General features: G+C 39.4%; 1 protein-coding gene across 1 annotated transcript in view; it reads right to left on the bottom strand.

The window, feature by feature from the left end:
• Positions 1-9,187, bottom strand: part of CFAP43 (cilia and flagella associated protein 43) — a 104,655-nt gene extending 95,468 nt beyond the window's left edge. The window contains exons 1-3 of the mRNA XM_026494056.4: positions 8,991-9,187; positions 5,650-5,903; positions 1,174-1,270 (exon numbers count right to left, since the gene is read on the bottom strand). Coding sequence (XP_026349841.3) covers positions 1,174-1,270; positions 5,650-5,903; positions 8,991-9,055 — 416 coding nt within the window. The 5' untranslated portion in view covers positions 9,056-9,187. The remainder of the gene's footprint in view (positions 1-1,173; positions 1,271-5,649; positions 5,904-8,990) is intronic.
• Between the last annotated feature and the right edge of the window lie 8,958 nt (positions 9,188-18,145).

Here is an 18,145-nt window from a genome sequence, read left to right as displayed (position 1 = left end):
CCAGAGTGATAGAAAACACATCAATGACTGCCTGGGGGCAGGGGCTGAGGGATGGGGCAGGGATGGTGTAAGGGTGTGTGTGGCAAGGCCAATAAGGAAGGATCAGAAAGGGGTACAAGGAGGGGCTCCTGGGTGGCTCAGTCGTTAAGTGTCTGCCTTCGGCCCAGGGCCTGGGATCGAGCCCCACATCGGGCTCCCTGCTCCACCGGGAACTTGCTTCTTCCTCTAGCCCTGCTTGTGTTCCCTCTCTCACTGGCTGTCTCTCTGTCAAATAAATATCTTTTAAAAAAAAAAAAAGAAAGAAAGAAAGAGGTACAAGGAAACTTTGGAGTGATAGATATATTTATTATCTTAATTATGGTGATGGTTTCATGGGTGTGTACACAAGTCAAAACTTACCAAATGATATTCTTTATACACGGGCAGTTTTTTAATATGTCAATTATGCTTCAATTAAAGCTGTTTTTTAAAAAAGAAATTGCATAAACTAAATGTGGTTCTCTGAACCTAGATTATTATATTTTTGGGTAAGAAATGCTGGTGTGTACGGTATATCTTCAATCATTCCTAAAACAGTTTGTACTTCCCCTTAAAAGAAAAACTCCCCCCCACCACACCGCTGAAGGAGTTTATATTATATATGGAAGAGTGAGTACAGCTTTGAGGTTGGTCCTATGAAATGACCCAGCAAAGACCACAGATGTGTCTTATCCACAGGTATTTCCTATACAGTTGGCAAATGTGGTGTAATGTTCCATTCTCTAATGTTCCATTCTCTCTGAACATATAACTGTTCTAACATATAATTACTCCCAACTTAGCTCTAATAGAGAGTACATCTTAATTTCATCATTAATGGAAAACAGGCAAACCACTCAAAGCTACCATTTATTTGAAGGAAAGATGAAACTTTATACACTTATTATTCTTTACCCAACAGAGGAAATATTATAACACATCAACAAAAAGATAATTTTGCTTTCATACAGCTTTTGCCCTGCAAATTTTATGCCTAGAAGTAGCAACTATATTAAACCTTCTGATCAGGACTTCTATTCCTTCCATTTTTAACTTGTTCCAGATTTTTCACATCTATATCTTTTGATACAATCCAGAAGGACAAGATTAAAATGTTATCCAATGAAAGGAATTCTGCAGCATGCTGTAACTTACCAAACGGCTAGTTCAAATTCTGGGAGAGAGGAGTAACTAGCCAGGTAGGTGCCACAGTAACTGAATGAAAGTAAAGTGTAGTCCAGAAGAATGTTGCCTAAAATAAAAAAGTCATTACAAGGCTTTAATTATCATGTTCAGATTAACCAGTCTTACAATTTATTTCTTTTATCTAATGATATTCACATTTCAAAAGCATTTAGCTCTTGGAATAACAGATCTCCTAGCTGATTTCTAAGACTATGAACAGAAAGCTGAGAGCAAAGTTAAGGGTCTTCTTTTTAAAGACATTAGAGTTGGGGTGCCTGGCTGGCTCAGTTGGTAGCGCATGTGACTCTGATCTCGGGGTTGTGAGTTCAAGCCCCATGTTGGGCATAGAGATTACTTAAAAAAAAAAAATTTAAAGATATTAAACTGAATTAAGACCATTAGGTCACTGTCTCTAGACTTCAATTAAAACTGAGCATACTGTACCATGTGATTTGAAATGACGCAAGAAGGATTATATATTCCATAAATATATGAAACATTGTAATTTGAAAAGTTATTCAAACAACTTTAAATACTTTGGGAGGTTGTAATCATTCTAGATTACTTCCAGATCTCTATACCTTGGGCTACAGCTGGCCCTCTGTTTAGTATCTTCCATTTCTTGGAACAACTATAAAAAGTTCTTTCTCATTTGTCCCTGTAGTTGAAGACATGAAACAGAACTTTAAAAGTCTTAGTAACAACATGTTTAAAATGTGCATGGTGAGGATGCTCCTGCCCTCCTTCATATGAAGATTTGATTTCCCCTCTATCTGCTATTCTTCAGTGTGGTTCCATAGGTACCAGCTCTGCCTTCTTCCATGTCTGTCTTTTGACATTCATGTCTCTGTTGCTAGTTCTCTGTACTTTTAAGATCGTTTCCTGCTTTTTTGCTCTTCTCATTTTAACTGACCACAATAAAATGCTAAACTTCATCATTTATTGAATTCATTTAGCATAGTCTGCTCAACATAGAAAATTTGTATTCATTGAGCATTCAATGCAAAAATAAAAATTTTTCTATGGGATAGAGACCTCGATAGAATAATTTGCTATCCCTCCTATAGACATTTCCTCTCATAACTTAAGATTATTAATTTTATATTTTATTTACTATTTTCAATTTAAAAAATACATGGTATTTGAACACACACACACAAAAAGCTTTACAAGAAAATATATCCTCTGTAATCTCTCTACCAAATTTAGCAAATTTTTGGTATTTTTGTCTGTGCTTACATGTAAATATACATTTTTTCTTTAAATATAACTTTGAAAAAAATATGTTGCTTTTCATAGCTATAACAATCATGGATTAAATATTATATATAACAATTCATTTACAAGACAGGTCATACAGTGTTACTCCTATTGTTTACATTATATTGAGCATTTTATCATTAATAATTCTTAAAAATGTGATTTTTAATGTTCATATAATACTCCTTTATGAGATGTTTTAACTTATTTAACCATATTCATATTACTGGAGATGTAGGAAGTTTCCAATCTTCTATTATGACAGTGCTTTTAACTCCTATGCATACAAATCTTTGAACTGTATTTCTGATTTCCTTCAAATTGAATTCTAGTTCAATTCTAGTTCAACTGACTTTAACTGGGTCAAATATGGTAATATTTATTTCCCAGAAAGATTGTATCAATTATTCACACCTTGGGAGGATGGGCTAAATGGGTGATGGGCATTAAGGAGGGCACTTGCTGTGATGAGTACAAGGTGCTGTATGTAAGTGATGAATCACTAAATTCTACTCCTGAAACCAAAACTACACTATAGGGCAACTAACTTGAATTTAAATAAAAACATGGAAGAAAAAAAAATCATTCCCACCTTCAGCAAGAAAGTGCGCTACCAATTCCACTGCACTCTGCCTAGCAGTTACCAGCTTTAAAAAATCATGATCTTGATAAGCAGAAAAACCTCATCTTGGTTCAAACATCAAGTTTTTAAGTGAATACTTAGATAGAATATTTTTGATGATTGTGGTCATCTGTGGTTTTGTGCTTTGGGCAGTTACTTTTTCCACTGTTCTAATGGGACATTTGGTTTTTTTCTTATTGTTTCATAAACACTCTGAAAATACTTGATCATATTTGTTCCAAATATCTTCCTCAGTTTATTTTTTGCCTATTAATTTTTCATGGTATTTTTTTTTTTTAAAGATTTTATTTATTTATTCGACAGAGATAGAGACAGCCAGCGAGAGAGGGAACACAAGCAGGGGGAGTGGGAGAGGAAGAAGCAGGCTCATAGCGGAGGAGCCTGATGTGGGGCTCGATCCCATAACGCCGGGATCACGCCCTGAGCCGAAGGCAGAGGCTTAACCGCTGTGCCACCCAGGCGCCCCTAATTTTTCATGGTATTTTTGATGTTCTTAATTTTTAAATTTGTATGTAATCAAATTATGCCAATTTTTTTCTATTTTTAATTTTTTCCTTTCTGTGAAAAGTTCTTACCCATCCTGAAATAATTTCAATACTCTACCAAACTTTCTACTTTTCAAATGGGTTTGCTGTTTATATTGAACTCTTATTTTTGTCTGATACATGTTTTGATGTACAGTATAACATGAATATCCAAGTTGATACTTTTGTTCAAATTGGTTTTTTTTTAAGGTTTATTTATTTATTTAAGTAATCTCTACACCCAAGGGAGGAATCAAACTCATGACCCCGAGATTAAGAGTCGGATGTTCCACCAACTGAGCCAGCCAGGCTCCCCTCAAATAGTTTTCTTAACATCATTGTTAAATTGTTATATAATCTATATTATCTATTTTGGGGAGGAGGGGAAAGTATACTCAGCTTTTATGTATTTGAGCTTGTCCACAGTCTTCAATTCTTCCACTGATATGGTGATCCCTGCACCAATACCACACTCTTAATCACTGTAGCATAATATTAAAAGGACCCACTGTCTTACCATCATTCTCCTTCCAATTATTTCTATTCTCTACTTTTTGTTCTTCTAGGTGAACTTGGACATCATTTAAGTCCTCCTTGCTCTCTAAAACATGATAAACTTAGGAATTATTTTCTGTGAAGAACTATATAATAACTGGGCTTTCCATCCAGGAATATGTCTGTATATACTTAAATATTTTAAATCAATGATATTATTGTAGTTTAGTCACTGAGGTCACTCACATTTCTTCCTGAATCATTTCTAAGTACTTAAATCTTCTAATTGTGTGCGTATTTTGAAGCCAGCATCTTACAGAATTCTTTCATTAGTCCTAGTAAACTATTGTATTACCCATAATCTCTTTTTCCATAGCTATACTTTTACTGTTCTATATTTTATTGCATTGGCTAGAAATTCCAGGTTGATACTAAATAACTGTGGTAACAACAGGTATCCTTGATGACTTAGTCATCATTTTATTGCGAATGCCTTTAGAGTTTCATTATTTAATATAAATGTTGGCTACTGGTTTGAATTAACTTTTAATTGCTTTGGCAGGACTATAGTCAAATAAGCAAACAGAGGAAATTTTAAAGATGAACAGTAATTACAGTCCATATAGACAGTTACCAATGCATGAACAGGTTACACCTTAAAAGTTGTTTTTAATATGTTGAGAAGACAAATTTCCCCACAAATAAAATGTCATAAATTATAGATAAACTCCCTGGCTTAACCCAAAGACTTATTTGACCCATAAGCCTAAATAACTAAGACCAGCCTCAAGCTCTCCTGAGCTTTCTATCCATGATGTGTTAAAGGAGGGAATCACGTGCAGCAGCCCACTGTGGGTCAGCTACATCTATGAGTAAGTCAATAATAATAAATGGTGGGTAACAGTGATTGACATATTATATGTGTGTGTGTCACACTGACATATCAGTTATATATGTGTTAACATGACATATATAATTGATATATCAAATATATATCCACATATATAATTTCATTTATTAGCATTACAGCCTTAACAGTAGATCCTACCGTTACCCCCACACCTAAGGAAATTGAGGCTCAGAGACTTTAGAACTTGTATGATATCAATTTACTTGGATTTTCAATAAATCCTTAGAAAAGAAAAAAAGTGTTCTGAAAAAGCACTAAACTGCATTTAGTGCTGTAATAGTCTTCTAGCCCAGTGCTTCCCAAGTTTAATGCATGTATGAATCACCCAGGGAATCTTGTTAAAATGCAGATTCTGATCCACTAGGTCTGGGATGGGAGCCATTTCTGCATTTATAACAGGCCTCCTACGTGACGCCAATGTTGAAGGTAAACAGACTTCGAGCACAGGCTGTAGCCCACTTAATGAAATTCTCTGTGCTCAGCCTGATTCCTTCTTTAAAATTGAGTATTATGAAAAACAAAAATAAACATAAAACACCCTTCATTTATAAGAACAGATTTGGTCACATAACGAAATCCTTCAGTTACGGCAAATGAAGAGCTTTGTAGCTTACCTTTTAATTTGTTCCTTCTGGTCAATCCAGGAAAGTTGTATATGTAGATGAGTGGTCTTAGCCTCCGGTCAGAAAAAGCCACAACTTCATAAGGAATATTAGTTGCCACGACACCCACAATTCCATTCATACACTGGAGTACAGTCTTTTTCTTGGTTTCAATATTAATAAATATTACAAAATTCCCACACGGATAGCAGATGGTGCTGTTGTTGATAAAATGAACGTTCTGCTTAGGGAATCCTTGGACCCATCTTTGAGAAAAAAATATGTCACCATCAATATAACACATTTCAAATACTTTTTTTTTAAACAAAGCAAACAAAAAGGCATCAAAATATTTGAAACACATCTATTCCATTTTCACCCCCTTTCTGCCCAAAACAATTTCTAACATAAAAGAACACATATGCTGGCTGTGAGACCAGATTGAGTCCAGGCACTATAGAAATTTAGACTTAGGTCTTAAAAGCCTTCTTCAGAGACCTTTTTCAGTGAAGCAAATCCTCTTATCAAACCTGAGAAAGTCTCAGAAGGATTTCTGGGTTGTTGAACACTTGGAAAAGAAAAAGTAAAAACAACAGAGAGAGTGGGGCGCCTGGGTGGCACGGTGGTTGAGCGTCTGCCTTCGGCTCAGGGTGTGATCCCAGCGTTGTGGGATCGAGCCCCACATCAGGCTCCTCCTCTGTGAGCCTGCTTCTTCCTCTCCCACTCCCCCTGCTTGTGTTCCCTCTCTCGCTAGCTGTCTCTATCTCTGTCAAAAAAAAAAAAAAAAAAAAAAAAAAAAACAAAAAAAAAAAACAGAGAGAAAAGAGCTTGATCTAATAGAAAACAGAGTGTATCCTGGGCCATTCTATTATCTTTAGTTTTGATTTTAAAAATAAGTTTTAAAAGGATCTATATTCTAGAAACTACAAATCACTCTTGAAAGACACTGAAGAAGACACAAAAAGATGCAAAAATATTCCATGCTCATGGATCGGAAGAATAAATATAGTTAAAATGTCTACGCTACCCAGAACAATCTACACTTTCAGTGCCATCCCGATCAAAATACCAATGACATTTTTCAAAGAACTGGAACAAACAGCCCTTAAATTTGTGTGGAACCAGAAAAGGCCCCGAATCGCCAAGGAATTGTTGAAAAGGAAAAACAAACCTGGGGGCATCACAATGCCGGATTTTGAGCTGTACTACAAAGCTGTGATCACAAAGACAGCATGGTACTGGCACAAAAACAGACACATAGACCAATGGAACAGAATAGAGAACCCAGAAATGGACCCTCGGCTCTTTGGGCAACTAATCCTTGATAAAGCAGGAAAAAACATCCAGTGGAAAAAAGACAGTCTCTTCAATAAATGGTGCTGGGAAAATTGGACAGCTAACATGCAAAAGAATGAAACTTGACCACTCTCTCACACCATACACAAAGATAAACTCCAAATGGATGAAAGACCTCGATGTGAGACAGGAATCCATCATAATCCTAGAGGAGAACATAGGCAGCAACCTCTTTGACATCAGCCACAGCAACTTTTTTCGTGACACATCTCCAAAGGCAAGAGAAACAAAAGAAAAAAATGAACTTGTGGGACTTCATCAAGATAAAAAGCTTCTGTACAGCCAAGGAAACAGTCAAAAAAACTAAGAGGCAGCCCAAGGAATGGGAGAAGATATTTGCAAATGACACTACAAATAAAAGACTGGTATCCAAGATCTACAAAGAACTTCTCAAACTCAATACACGTGAAACAAATTATCAAATCAAAAGATAGGCAGAAGATATGAACAGACGCTTTTCCAGTGAAAACATACAAATGACTAACAGACACATGAAAAAATGTTCAAAATCATTAGCCATCAGGGAAATTCAAATCAAAACCACATTGAGATACCACCTTACGCCAGTTAGAATGGCAAAAATTGACAAGGCAAGAAACAGCAAATGTTGGAGAGGATGTGGAGAAAGGGGATCCCTCTTACATTGTTGGTGGGAACGCAAGTTGGTACAGCCACTTTGGAAAACAATGTGGAGGTTCCTTAAAAAGTTAAAAATTGAGCTACCCTATGATCCAGCCATTGCACTATTGGGTATTTATCCCAAAGATACAGACATAGTGAAAAGAAGGGCCATATGCACCCCAATGTTCATAGCAGCATTGTCCACAATAGCTAAATCATGGAAAGAGCCGAGATGCCCTTCAACAGATGACTGGATTAAGAATATGTGGTCCATATATACAATGAAATATTACTCAGTGATCAAAAAGAATGATATCACAACATTTGCTGCAACATGGACAGCACTGGAGGAGATAATGCTAAGTGAAATAAGTCAAGCAGAGAAAGACAATTATATGGTTTCTCTCATCTATGGAACATAAGAACTAGGAAGATTGGTAGGAGATGAAAGGGATAAAGAAAGGGGGGGTAATCAGAAGGGGGAATGAAGCATGAGAGACTATGATCTCTGAGACACAAACTGAGGGCTTTAGAGGGGAGGTGGGTGGGGGAATGGGATAGGCTAGTGATGGGTATTAAGGAGGAAACGTATTGCATGATGCACTGGGTGTTATACCCAAGTAATGAATCATGGAACTTTACATCAAAAACTTGGGATGTACTATATGGTGACTAACATAACATAATAAAAAATTATTATTAAAAAATACTAAATTTATGCTTAAAGACGGTGGGGAAGGAAAGAGGGCACTAGTTTGGTGAGAGACTTCCAGAGCCTGGAGAGTAGAGGCGGGACCGGTGGAAGATACTGTAGGAAACCCTAAAATGTGGAAGCAAAGAAATACCCTTTTTATCTGTGCAGCTCTTTATGCTTTTCAAAGACCACTAAAAGTGCAAATAATTCCAAAGTTAGCGGACAGTAGTTAGAAGGAAGGGATAGACGGCCCTAACTTGGGGGGGGGGTGTCACCAAAGATGACAAGGACAGGATGGCAGAATGGGTGTATGTTGGGGGTGGGGGGGTAGGTAATTTAGGAAAGGTCAGGGAAAACGGAGTACTGAGCCAGAAAGAGAAGGCAGAAATGAGGAGAGGAGGAGAGCAATTGTGGGTACGTGAGAGAGGGGTAGGGTCGCAGAAAATGGGGGAGGGGTGGTGGTTGTGCAAACAGCTGGAGATGTGGTCACTGAATAGGGGGATGGGGGAGGGAAACGAGGTCACAGAGGGAAGTCTGCAGGAAAGCGTTGGGGGGTAAAGAAGAGGTCCAAGTTGGGAGCGCAGGTCTAAAGAATAGGAGGAAGAAGAAAGCAGGGAGGAGATTAGGTCAGAAGGAAGTTTCTGGGAGACCCAAGTCAGTCGCTGGGCGGTGGACCCCGCACCTCACGGAGAGGGACGCGCCGGCTGTGCCATAGACGTTCTCTTCGCGCTCCCGGCCTTGCGCCATGAGCCGTGTTTCTCTCAGCCAGGTCCCGGGCAGGAAATGCCCGAGCCCGGCTCGGGTCTGCAGCCGTTACTCCGAGGTCCCGCCGCGCCGCCCGCAAAGCGTCCGCTTGTACCACAGTATCTAGGAGACTATAACCCCTGCTCCCATTGGTTCTGTCCTGTAGACTTGCTCCGTCTCGAGGCTAGTGGATTGGTGGAAGTGCTGCCGCGCCTTAGCCAATGGGAGAGCGGTGAGCGAAACGAGGGGCGGGCCCCTCGGAGTGGGTGCTGGACCGCCTAGCCCGGGGCAAATATTTACAATATTAATAATATCAGTAGCACAGGTTAATATTGTGGGCTTACCTCGCCAGACATTGTTCCAGGCGCCACGCAGACATTATTTCCTTTAAGCTTCAAATCACCCATCAGCTCCATTTCACAGATAAGCAAAGGGAAATGGAGAGAAGCAACTTGCCTCAGGCTGCAAAGTTGAGTGGAACGTAAAGCCAGGCGTCACCTACATCTAGAGCGCCAAGCCGTTAATTACTATATTACTCTCAAATGGGCCCTCAGCTGCTTCAAGGAGGCAGACAGCTTCAGGAATAACCTGACTGAAAGGTCAACATCTTGTTTCTTCCCTTCCCCCTCATACCGTCTGTTCCCTCTCTCCCTTTCCTTCTCCCCTCCTCCCTTACATTCTTCTCTTCCCTTCCCTCCCCTTCTCTTCTTTAGGTCTCTCTTACTTGTCTTGCCACTTTTTCTCCTTCTTTTCGTTCACCAATATTTACTGAGTATCTCCCATGCCTTGATCTAGTCACTAGAAACAAAATAATGAGCGAAACAGATAAAATCTCTTCCTTCTTGGAACTTAGAGACTGGTGGAGTCCAGGAAGGGGAGGATTGACATCCACTTCACTTCACAAATACAGAATTATAGATTGAACTAAAAAGAAGAGGAGCATGATATTGTTAGTAAATGTTTATGTTCAGGTCTTTGATGTGGGGAAAAAAGGCAACAGAAAAATCAAATTTCCTTACTACTTATGGTCCACTGACAAGTCCTTGAAACAGGCAGAGTGACATTCTTCTAGGAACTCAGCTGCCTGGATGTGAGTACTTTGCTAAGGGCAAAAGGCAATCGTAGCCTGACCCCTGGATCTTGTAAGTCTGCTTTAATATATAAAAATTCCTTTGGAAATTTCCTTTATCTTTACCCCCAGAGTTAGGTGTTGGCAATCATTACCCAAGCATATGACCCACTGATATACACCCGAAGGGTCTCATGACTAAAGTTTTATTGGACAATAATAAATGACCTTTTCCTAACAATAGCTAGCCCCCTCAAGGTCCTGGAAACCTTGCTTCCAAATTCTTTAGAGACTTTCACTATCCCTAACCCCCTCCGGACTTGAAAATATATAATTGGCCACTCCTCACGAAGCTCTTTCTGCCCACAGGTCCAGACCCTGTGCTTTGATAAAAACACCTTTTGCACCAAAGATGTCTCAAGGATTCTTTCTTGGCCATCAGCTCTGAACCCCAACATCTTTCCTATATCAGTCCTCCCCTAGCTGGATGGGTAGTCAGAGATGATTTCTGTGTGTATGTGCCATTTTCACTGAGAGCAGGATGAAGAGAGATTGTTGGGGCTGGCAGGGGTCAGGGGAGTAGGCTGGGCAGAGGACACTTTTTGTAAAGGTGTTAAGACAGGACAACAGATTGGATGAACTGGGAAGGGTAGTGTGATTGAAGCAGAGGGAGATGAGAAGAAAATACTGAAGATGAGGCTAGAGAAGTAGCCAAGGGTCAGGTAAAGGCCAAGTTGAGAATTCTGGTTTTCCTCCCAAGAGCCAATGCAAACACATTACATAATTAAGCAGGAAAATGTCATGATCAAATCTGTCTATAAAAGATTCTGGCTGCAGGAAGATTACCAACTGGCTAGGAGAGTAGGGAAAATAGAAATAGGAAGATCTGTTAGGAGCCCATTTCATGGTCCTAACAAGGCAAGCAAGGCAGGGTTTTCAAGCTCACCACTACTGGCATTTGGATCTGGGTTGGAGGGTTGGTGGGAGTCCCATGCAGGATGTTTAGCAGCATCCCTGCAGTAGAACCTCCACAGCTGGGATAATAAAAAATGTCCATGGACATTGTCAATCATCCATTGGGGGCAAAATCACCCTTAGTTGAAAACCACTGATCAGTTAATGTATTAAAAATTATTTTAGAAGGTGAAAATCTGGGGCGCCTGGGTGGCACAGCAGTTAAGCGTCTGCCTTCGGCTCAGGGCGTGATCCCAGCGTTATGGGATCGAGCCCCACATCAGGCTCCTCAGCTGGGAGCCTGCTTCTTCCTCTCCCACTCCCCCTGCTTGTGTTCCCTCTCTCGCTGGCTGTCTCTATCTCTGTCAAATAAATAAATAAAATCTTAAAAAAAAAAAAGAAGGTGAAAATCTATAGGATTTAGTGGTAGATTGATAAAGAGGGATAAACGAGAAGGAAGAATCAAGGATGGTTTTGGATATCTGATTATCTGTCAGAGATAGTGGTGCCCTTCACTAAGACAGGGTGAAGAAGGAATGGAGACATGTGTTTCTGCTCTAAAGAATTTTTTTTCCTAAAATGTAAGGGCCCAACACACACAGCGCTTAGTGTTGAAGAACTGCACAGAATTGCCTGACAAAATCCCACATTTCTGAGTCACAGGGAGAAGTGGCATGAAAAAAGGCAAGCTTTCCCCTCTGGTACTTCCTAAACCCTGGGCAGTTCTGTTCCACTCCCTCACTGGTTGGCTCATTTGTGTTTTGAATAAGCCCTCCCTCCAAACATACCTTTAACCACAACCTGAGCATCTTAAAGCCAACAGCAAAAAAGAATGTAATGAGGCAAATCCTGCCACTGCTCCCAGGGTAAGTGATAGGTAGAGGATATAAGGTAGGCCGGAAGTGTGTACTCCGGAAAAGAGATACTGACCAGGCTGGCATCAGCCATGATCCTGGAAACCTGAACTTGCCCAGTGCTAGAGCAAAAGAGGAACTGAATGGAATCAAATTGAAAAAGCCATCTTACGGCTATCTTACATCGGGAAACACTGACTGGGGTTTAAATGAAAAGGTCTCCAGCTGGGTTTCTGGGCTATCTATTGTTGATATCAGGGAGGAGGTGCCCTGATCTCGGCACCATGCCAGTTACAGGAAGATGAGTGGCCTTAGTCTGGAGGGGGAAATATAGATCATACCAGAGGATGGACTGGCAGGGATAGTTCAGGAAAATCTGTTCCAGTGCTCACTCTGACAGATTTACAGAGAGTAGAAACAAAAGCGTTCTCTAGAAACAGGTTCTTTCTCTAGTCAGTGACCCAAAGGAGCAGCCCTAAACCTCTTAAGGTGATAGCCAGTATGCTCCACCATTTGGGGGAAGCACCCAACCCCCCTAAACACAATCTACCACTCTCAACTCCCTTTCTCCTTGCAAATCTCCACCCTACCACTGTTAGACCAGCCCTGGACAGAATAAGCCTTATTCTCAACATTAGGTTTTATTTTTTTTAATTTTTTTTAAAGATTTTATTTATTTATTTGACAGAGATAGAGACAGCCAGAGAGCGAGGGAACACAATCAGCAGGAGTGAGAGAGGAAGAAGCAGGCTCATAGCAGAGGAGCCTGACATGGGGCTCTATCCCATAATGCCAGGATCACGCCCTGGCCAAAGGTAGACGCTTAATGACTGCGCCACCCAGGCGTCCCTCAACATTAGGTTTTATACCTTTGTAGGAGAACTCCGCTCAATGCCCCCCAAGAGCAATGGTCAATTCAAGTTCATTGAACCCTAAAGCCAAAACCTGTCCATAACCAGCCACGGAACCAAAAAAAAAAAAAAAATGCTTATGTCCCACTAAGAAATTATTTCACTCCTGGCTTCTCTCTGGTCCAAGCCAAACTCCATGACGTCTGAAAGATGAATTTTCACTAAGTTTTTCACCCATTAAGTAGGTTGTCTAGGACCATTTAAACATGGAAAAAGATTATATGGCATACTGGAAAGCATTTCATTAAGTAGATGAATGAATGACCTCTAGTGTATTGCCTAATTATTTGCTTTTTGTGAAGGTAGCAATGTTTATAAGAAAAGTCGAAAAACCAAGAAGTGAGCATTGTTTCTCTGGGTAAAAAGAAATGTAAATAATGAGGGTTTTTAAGGTAAAGGAATCACCATTTGCAGTAGGCAGTACCTTCCTATTCTTTGGTAGTTGGCCCATTTTATAGTAGTGGATGATAATAAACCACAATTTATTGAGCTCCTACTCTGTGTTGAGAACTTAATAAAATCTGGATTCTCCCAACAACCACAGTACAGAGGAAACTGGGGCTCAGAGAGTTGAAATATGTAACTCAAGTTGGCATATTTAGTTCTGCATAGATTTCCTCTCTGCTCAGCTATAATAACAGCTGAGTCTTATGCCGCTTCTCTGTGTCTGCTACACATTTATGAAACATGTCTTATTTTATCCCTACTGCATAGACAGGGAAATTGAATCTCAGAAAAGTTAAGAATTTTGCACAGGGTATCACAATCTCAAATGGATTTGAGCCCAGGTAGTTTTAATTGTCTTAAAGAGCCTTTCTTTCCAGAGATGTGCAGACTAGAAATTTTAAATCAAACTGGGCATTTAATTTAAATTGAGCATTTTTTTTGGAAGAAGAGGAAAAATAGGGAATCCTTCATAATTCCCAGAAGTTTTAGAATAAAGAATACGGGTGGGGCGCCTGGGTAGCGCAGCCCTTAAGCGGCTGCCTTTGGCTTTGGCTCAGGGCGTGATCCTGGCATTCTGGGATCGAGCCCCACATCAGGCTCCTCTGCTGGGAGCCTGCTCTTCCTCTCCCACTCCCCCTGCTTGTGTTCCCTCTCTCGCTGGCTGTCTCTGTGTCACAAAAATAAACAAAATCTTAAAAAAAAAAAAAAAAGAATATGGGACGAGGTTACATTTTATGGAAATTCTGGGACAATTAGTAAAAATGGCTGAATGTTATTATTTTGTGCATTTAATCTAACATTTTTGGGCTTTGCTTTCACATTTCAAATATTTTTATAGTGTATGTAGAACATACCTTTTTTATTACATTTCTTGTCCCCACTTGCTTCCTTGATCTTGATACTAAAATAACTACACTTGGTTGAAACGTGGAAAGGATTTGCAACCAACGTCTAAGTAAATAATATACTGGATATACAGTGTTAGACAATGTTTTAAAGATGACTGAGAAATTTAGTTAGTTTAAAGGGGAGAGGGGAGATTATCACATCAGACCCACCCTGAATTCCAAGGCAAGAATATAAATAGACACCTGTAAGCCATTTATCGAAGTATTTTAAATGATTTATTAAAGTTTAAAAGTCAATATACAAATCACAAGAATGAAAATTAAAAATTCAAATCAGAATTTTAAAATAAAGCCAAAATTGTTGTTTCATTTTTTATTTTAATTAAATCTTTTAAAATATTTCATATCAAAAATTGTCATTCTAATGTTCAATGTCCATCTAGTCAAAGTAAAGAATTAGTGTCAGGCTTCAACATGTTTCACCTAGACCTATGTACATAAATAAATGTAGGCATTATAAGCTTTGTATTATATTGTAAAATATTCCTCAGTCTCATGTGTTACTATTGCTAATGCCGCACTAATTCATGAGAACCCCTGGAACCACACATTGGAGCCCAAAGAGAAGTAAGAAAATAGTTACTTGATTCTACTGGGAAAGGGTACTTAGTAAGGAGAGCAGTGATGCTTTCATACTCTCAAAAACGACTAGATAAATTTATTAATCTGTCTTTTCTCTTATCCAAGCATTGCTGCCACTCAGATCTCCCCTACAGTCCCTGAATAGTTTCTGCCTCTGATGTCAGCAGAAGTACATTACACAGGCCTTCCAGGGGTCAAACACAGTAAGGAGTCTGGTTTCCGGGACCGGGGGCCACAGCGGAGAAATCCGGGGCAGGAAGAGGGTTAGTCACCACGGTAGATCTTTAGGGTCGCCATGGTTCTGGGGGAATGTTGAGCACTGTATCCTGCACCACAGAGACGTGGGCCCGCTAAAGCATGGGGTCCCTGGCAGGGGGCACTCCTTGCAGTGTGTGTGGATGGTACTATGTCACATATGTTTGACAAACTATGTAGTGAAAGATAAAATAATGTGGGAGAAAAACATTGTAGGAGATGATGAAAAAGAAACACAGTGGAATTTATAAGAAATATGACAACAACAACAACAACAACAACAACAACAACAACAACAACAAAAGTGTAACAAAAAGTCGGGAAGTTACCCCTGCGGAAAGTACCTGGTTGTGGAGAGCATTGGTATGGGTGGGGCAAGGCTTCTGAGGTCGCCTAGGGTCTTAGATTCTCCCGCAATTTTGCAGAACACACACTATCAATGGATTCTAGCATGGACTTCATTTAAAGACATCCAAAGGCCATTAATAAATAGACAAAAACAAATCAATTTGCATTGTGCCATAAATACCACTTAAAATAACGCTTTAGGAGAGCAGTAAATACCAAGTTTTTGAAGACCATGGTTCACCATCATTACATATTCAAAATTTGAGTTTGGATGTCCTCTTAAAAAGCTTCAAGGTTCATCCACATTAAATTCTCCATTGAACCTTCCTACAAAAGGAAAGCTTAAAAGCACTAAAACCCATCAATACATTCCATTTTATATCCTTTCATCTGACTTTCCTTCTATTTTCTTTGCCCATAGCGTCTTTCATACTCGTGCTCCCTTAAACTAGAAGCAAGGAAACACTGCTTTCCTAAAAAACACATTCTGCAGCCATATGTTTTTTTTTTTTTAAGATTTTATTTGACAGAGAGAGAGAGACAGCCAGCGAGAGAGGGACCATAAGCAGAGGGAGTGGGAGAGGAAGAAGCAGGCTCATAGCGGAGGAGCCCGATGTGGGGCTCGATCCCATAACGCCAGAATCACGCCCTGAGCCGAAGGCAGACGCTCAACCACTGTGCCACCCAGGCGCCCCTGCAGCCCTATGTTTTTACTGGTAGAAACCCGGCACGACAAGTCTGGGATCGGATGCTTCATTGTATTCTATAACAAATCTTGAGTCCACAGTAAGAAAGTGAAGATGAAGTGGTGAAATTACACATTTGAGTTCCGATTATACTCTCAGAGGCTATGTGATTTAGGGAAAAGAGCCCCCAGCCTAAAAGTTCATGTTTTTATTCTTACTTCTTACTGGATTTGCGATAACTGGAAAAGGTGAAAATTTCTGAAATTTAACTTCATCGGCTGTAAAGTGAATCTGGTATTTTCCTTGCCTATATTCACAAATTATTTATGAAGTGTAAATGAAATAATATACCTAAAGATGACTTTATGTAAAATGTACACTATAGGCATGTGGTCCTGTTACATGGTTGCGAGTAATTTCCCTCAGCTATTGAGCTTGGGAAGGAAGGTGATTTACATGCACACTGAGGGCATGCAATGCCTGGTGGGCTAACTCTAAGAAGGAAGATTATCAAGTTCCCTTAAATTGTTCATTAGCACTGGTAGCACATGTTTGTGTTCCAGCAATTTGTATGATCTGTTTACTAAGTTGTAACGAAAAATTTTTTTAAAATGAAAGAACATTGAACAGAAAACTTCAGAAGCATCCCACATGGTAGGGTAAATAATGTTTCAGGTGTGTGTGTGTGTGTGTGTGTGTGTGTGTGTGTGTTTATATTTGATCACTTTAAAATGCATTTTTTTCTTTTAAAAAAGTCAGTAGGTACTTTAGAGGTAACTGTGAGCAAGACATACTAGATTTCATCAAATCTCAGATAAAATAATAAGGGGAAAAGCCACCAAAAAATTACAAAACACTCCTTTCTCATCACTCAGAATTTTTATTTTATACTTATTGAAAGTGCTCTTTAAAACTTAGGTAGATTTTTTATCATAAAAGAACTGAAACTTATTGGGCCCCCTGGGTGGCTAAGTCGCTTAAGCTTAAGCGTCCAACTCTTGATTTTGGCTCAGGTCATGATCTCAGTGTTGTGGGATTGAGCCCCACATTGGGCTCCATGCTCAGCAGGGAGTCTACTTCTTTCTCTCTCCCCCTGCCCCTCCCCCACTTGTGCGCATGCGCGCGCTCTCTCTTTCTAAATCTTTAAAAAAATAAATAAAAGAACTGAAACGTATTTAGAGATAGATTTGTATCCTATATTACTCTTGTGGAAGTATAAAAAAGAAAATATAAGTGACATGAGTTTAGGTTTTCTTACAACTTGTTCACTTTTACAATCCAGGCCTTTTGAGCTTTTTGTTTCTTAAAAATAATTAGCCTAAAATCCACATGCTAAAGAAACACATTTTGGGGTGGCAAATTTTTCTTCCCTGCAATCCCTTTTAACAGTAGCTCGGTTGTTTTTTTGTCTTTGTTTTTCACCTGTTCTTTTCAAAATCAGTTTCTCAAATTAAAAAAAATTTTTTTTGAGATACAGCATATAGCAATAACTCAGACTATACAGAAAGGTTTTCAAATGAAGACAGTCTCCATCTCATTTCTTCTCATCTCATCCTTTCCTACCTCAATTCCATTGTCCAGAATCCACCTTCCCACATAAGAAATGGAACATAACCAATATTCTGGAAGCACCCCACCATGCCATGTGCCTTCTCTTTTTCTTTCTCTTCCTTGCCCCAAAGGTATTCACTCTTCTGAATTCTGTTTATTGCTCCTTGTTTTTAATTCCATCATATATACATGTGCCATAACTGACATGGTTTCATTCTGCATGGTGTTTGTTTGTTTGTTTAAGTAGGCTCCTTGCCCAGCATGGAGCCCAATGCAGGGCTTGAACTCACAACCCTGAGATCAAAACCTGAGCTGAGATCAAGAGTCAGACGCTTAACTGACTCGGCCACCCACCACCCCTCATTTTGCATGTTTTTAAAGTTACTATAGGTAGTCACGCCATATGTATCATGTTGTGACTTGCTTTTATGACTCGAACTTATCCTTTTGAGATGCATTTATGTTCATAGCTTCAGCTATAGTTTATTAGTTTTCATTGCTGGATAGTTGGCCATTATATGAATATAT

The sequence above is a fragment of the Ursus arctos genome, unplaced genomic scaffold (assembly GCF_023065955.2).
Source record: "Ursus arctos isolate Adak ecotype North America unplaced genomic scaffold, UrsArc2.0 scaffold_7, whole genome shotgun sequence".
In the NCBI taxonomy this organism is placed as follows: Eukaryota; Metazoa; Chordata; class Mammalia; order Carnivora; family Ursidae; genus Ursus; species Ursus arctos.
This window is presented reverse-complemented; position numbering and strand designations above follow the sequence as displayed.